This window comes from Pteropus vampyrus, unplaced genomic scaffold (genome assembly GCF_000151845.1).
Source record: "Pteropus vampyrus isolate Shadow unplaced genomic scaffold, Pvam_2.0 Scaffold19, whole genome shotgun sequence".
Taxonomy (NCBI): domain Eukaryota; kingdom Metazoa; phylum Chordata; class Mammalia; order Chiroptera; family Pteropodidae; genus Pteropus; species Pteropus vampyrus.
In genome coordinates this window covers 15135777-15140425 of record NW_011888800.1, presented here as the reverse complement: position 1 = coordinate 15140425, position 4649 = coordinate 15135777, and the positions used below count along the sequence as shown (strand labels likewise).

Here is a 4649-nt window from a genome sequence, read left to right as displayed (position 1 = left end):
CAGTGGCTAGGTAAGGAGGCTGTCTGATATCCACATAGCACAGCATCTTGTCTACCTGATTATTAAAAGCCTCCTCTGCAGTGGTTGCCCTTTGGGGGCATCTGCATGGGACACAAAAATCTTCAGTCTGTACCCATTCAGAGAAGTCCAGCCATATGCCTCTTTCCAAGATTTACTTGTCACCAGGCTTCCAATCCTGTTCCTTTCAAGGCCCTGACCATCCACCCAAACCATCAACAACTGCCCATGAATCAATATAGATCTGTACTCTGGCCATCTCTCACCCTAGATACAGTAGACAATTACATATCTGGCTTGAATATCTGCCCACCAGGAGGATTTTCCTTCACCACTGTCTTCACAGTAACCCCTAATAGGACTTTAATGCTATAACTGCCCACTTTCATGTGGTGCCAGCATATCACATGGACCCATCTGTAATCCAGGTGTGAGTTTTTCTCCCTTTGCCACCTGGTCATAAGCAACCCCTAGAGGCCATAGGCGTGGAATGAAGGAGGAGGCTAAGCAAAAGGAGTTGATGTTGCGGGAGTTGGAGCCACCTGCTCATGCAATTTACTTGTACCTATGGACCTGCCTGAGTCCAGTCTCATATACTATTACCACTTGATGACAGATTGCTTCTGTGTGCATCCAACATTATAACTAGGTCAGACAACATCCATATCGTGAAGGCAGCTCAAGCTGCATGGTCACCTGATGTCTACCAAGGCCTATTAGCAAGCCAGACCCTGCTTCTCAAAAGAATAGTTATCTGCAGAAGAGGACATAGATTTGCTTCAAAACTCTAGAGGTCTTCACTGTAATTCTCTTATTGGTGCTTGCCAGAGGCTCCATTTGGCATCTCTATTTGACATTTCAAGTATCATTGGGTCTGCTGGATCATAAGACCCAAATGGTAGAGCAGTTTGTACTGCAGCCTGAATCTTCTGCAGAGCCTTCTCTTTTTCTTCTCCTCAATCCACCAGCCTATACCTGAGTTGAAGTTGCACACTCAAAATCCAAAATGACCTACCACACATTGTGCCTCATTTTTCTTGTAGGTGATACAAGATGTAGCAACTCATCTTTCACCCTGAGCAAGATATTTCAGTATGCTCCAGACCACCAGACTCTCAGAAATTTCACTGCTGGTACCAATTCAGTATCAGCCTGCATCCAATTAGGAGAAAGAAGCCATAGAGTGATGTGATCAGAGAAAGATTACTATAAGAAATATTAACTATAACAGGGGGTTGGAGTAATGAAGGATTGGCCAATAAAAAGTAAAGAGAATTCCAAGCAACATAGAAATAATAGCTTTAAGAAGTAGCCACTAACCTATAGCTGAACACCCCCTCAGCTTCTCCTATTAATAGTGGTGATAAACTCTACTGTGATAGCCTGTTTCTTTGTCCCATTACTAAACTGTAGGTTCCTTGAAAGCAAGGACCACATATCTTGTTCAATATATCTCCAGTGCTAAGAGCCTAGCACCCTCAAAGGCTCTGAATCAATATGAATGAATGAATGATTGCAGTCAATACTGGCACTCTAGCAGCCCAAAGGGGAATTATCTTGTTTCCTGCTACATGTACCAAAGAAAGGTAGCCTCCACACACACACACACACACACACACACACACACACACACCTGGATGCTTCCATCCAATTGAAAATGTTGATCACCATCCTGACAAGGAAGCTGCCAGTGGAGGCTTGTGTGTAGCCTTTGTCAATCTCTTTTTAAGAGGCGGGGAAAGTCTAGACAAACTTTCCAGACTGTCCCCTCCAGGTTCTTAGTCCTCAGGCCGAGAGCTAAACAATAACCCCAAGAGTCTCACATGAGCACGTGCAAACTACTGGGCCTCGTTTTCGCGACCCACACAGGTAGATGCAGGTGGGATGCCCATCAAAGGCTCCTCCCGGGACCTACCTAGAAAGACTATTGCCCCGGCAGGACGGGACAGGGCGGGGCGGGGAGGAGCCGGGTTGCCCCTCCTCGGGCGGTGGTGCGGCCCCGCCTAGAAAGCGGCCTGGGGCCGGTACCCCCAGCAGAGGCCGGGCCATGGCGGACGCGTTGCGGTTGCGCACCGCGTGTGTGCTGACCGACTACCTGGAGTACTGCGCCCGGGAGACAGGCAGCGCCCCGCGGCCGCCGTCCACGCCGGAGGCCGCCGTGCTGCGCTCCGTGGCCACCCACATACAGCAGCGTTACCAGCACGTCTGGTCCAACTACTGCGGATATCGGGGAAACCGCATCGAGCTGGTGACGCAGGTGGCGCACGAGATATCCCACGGCATCCGCGGCCCCACCTGGGGCCGCGTGGTGGCGCTTGTGACTTTGGCGGGGACGCTGCTGGAGAGACCGCCGCCGGGCCACACGTTGGCACTGAAGGAGTGGGAGGCGGACGTTGACCGCGACTGCCAGAGCCTGGTAGCCTTGCTGTGCGATTGGCTCACCGGGCAGCACCGTGCTTGGCTGGAGGCGCAAGGCGGCTGGGTGAGCGGGGCGGGAGGGACCCCCGGACGCGTCTACACGGCCCGCACCCGGAGAGCCCCAGTGTCGCCAACCCGGAGGGCGTTCGGTGTGAATTCTGGCTTTCTCTTCTCTTGACGGAGCCAGGATGGCAGAAACCGGCCTTTCTGCACGCCCTCCTGTTAACTCATTCTGAAGCAGCCGCGCGTGACGGGTTTGCACACTTTGGCCTGGTCCTTGCCCACCCTCCGGGTTTTAGGATGCGCCCACGTTAGATCTGGATGCTTTGCTTTGCTCATCTAGAGATCCCCAAGCTGGTAAAGTCAACAATGGGGGGGTCTGGGCCGAGTGGATTCTTTCCCCTCCGCCTATTAAACACACCTTAGGAGAGACTCACACTCATTGACCCCACAGCTCTGCAGGCTGGAGAGCACCAGGCTATGAAAAGCCACTCCCTTGTCCTGCCCCCACATCGGTCAGGAAGAGCTGAGGCCACAGGTGTTGGGGAGTGTGCACCAGCACCCAGCGGTGGTCTTGACTCAAGGGTCTTTTTAATCCACCGCACCCAGCCCTCAATTGGGAGATAGCAAGGCGCCCTGGCTTTCAGCTGTAGGTCATTGATTTCTGTGGTTTAGGCTAGAGGGGCAGTTCCTAAACCGAGCCAGTGGTCAAGGATAGCCCCTCCACCCTTCAGTAAGAGTGTAGCTTGCCTCTTGGGTTCTGAGCTAGACTCCTGTTTCTTTCCTCTTTCTTACTGGAGTTGAATCAACTACTGCAGTTGGCCTAGGTTATAGAATACAGACAAATTTAAAACCAGCCATTAAAAAAATCCAAGGAACTAGGGAAGATACTGAAGGAAACTTAGCCTGATGTTGGCAGTTTCCTGCTAGAGCTGTGGTGATGAATTGAATTCATTTGTGGAAGAGAGGTAGTATCAGAACCTTGGCCTTGTATGAACAGTTTAATGTGTTAGCATTAACTCCTGCATTCTTTGGTGTGTGTGTTGGTCTTCAACTATCCAGGCTCTTGAACTCCCCACCTGAGCTATTTGTCTTAAGGCATTTGGCCCCTAAGGGCCCTCTGCACTTAAAAAAAAGATTGATTGAGGAGTGGGAGGGTGGCATTGTTTCTGTTCTAATCTTTTAGCTAATCAACATTAGCTAAGGAATAATCTTTTAACATCAAGAAGCTCACTTTCTCCAATTGAGTCAACAAGACACGCCCACCACTCTCAGATGCAGTTAAAATGCTAGAGTAAGGACTTCAATTCACTTCCTCCATTTTTCTGAATGGAGCTGCTTGCTTTATTGTCTCAGGTGATAACTTTCAACTCAGTGATTTGATAATTTCCCAAATGGCATCTCTCCTTTGCTAAGGAAAGAACATGATATATAGGCATAACTCGGAAATCTTGCAAGTTTAGTTCCAGACAACCGCGGTAGAGTCGTAATCTTTTTTGCTGGTGGAGGGTCTTGCCTTCAGTTTGTTAAAAAAAAAATAAAAATAAAAAAATAAGGCAACACCTGTGAAGCGCAATAAAACGAGGTATGTATGTAATCTCCCTTCCTCTCAGCCTTTGAGAGGAGTCATGAGTTCCCACTCTAAGACAAAGTGTCCCTTATGTCCTTCTATCCCCCTTGTTGGCCTCCTTCCTCCAAATGCTAATTCATCAAAGTTTCCCAATTACAGGTTGCCTATTGGTTAATATTCCCTTTTTTTACTTTTTAAATCCATCTTGAACCCCCTGTGTATTTTATTGTCAGGTTTTGAGCATTCTGAAGCAATCTAATTCTTCTCCTTCTCCCTTATAGGATGGCTTTTGTCAGTTCTTCACACCTGCACTGATATCTTGGAGAAGACTACTGGTCCAAGTTATTCTGTCATACTTTACAGCAACAATCTTAACCTATTTATGGACAAAATTATCGTGAGTTCCCAAATTTTTAACCCATTTCTACCTGCCTAACTGTGACCAGTCAAGTAAATCTGAGATGTGAAAGAACAGAACAAAGCACCTTCTGAAACATTTTCAACTGCATTCATGTAAGGGGGAGTCCTGTGGTGATGATTCAGCCAGTGTTTTAACTCCTGACAAGTACTCAAAGGCATTAGAACAAAGGCACTGAGTGGCTCCTCTCTGAGTGGGAGAAATGGGAGTCTAAAGGCTTATTGC

General features: G+C 48.4%; 1 protein-coding gene across 1 annotated transcript; it reads left to right on the top strand.

The window, feature by feature from the left end:
- Positions 1–2065: 2065 nt before the first annotated feature.
- On the top strand, positions 2066–4442 carry BCL2L10 (BCL2 like 10). The gene is given in 3 exon segments (XM_023527699.1): positions 2066–2500; positions 4288–4318; positions 4321–4442. Coding segments are annotated over 3 exon segments (588 nt in total).
- Positions 4443–4649: the final 207 nt, after the last annotated feature.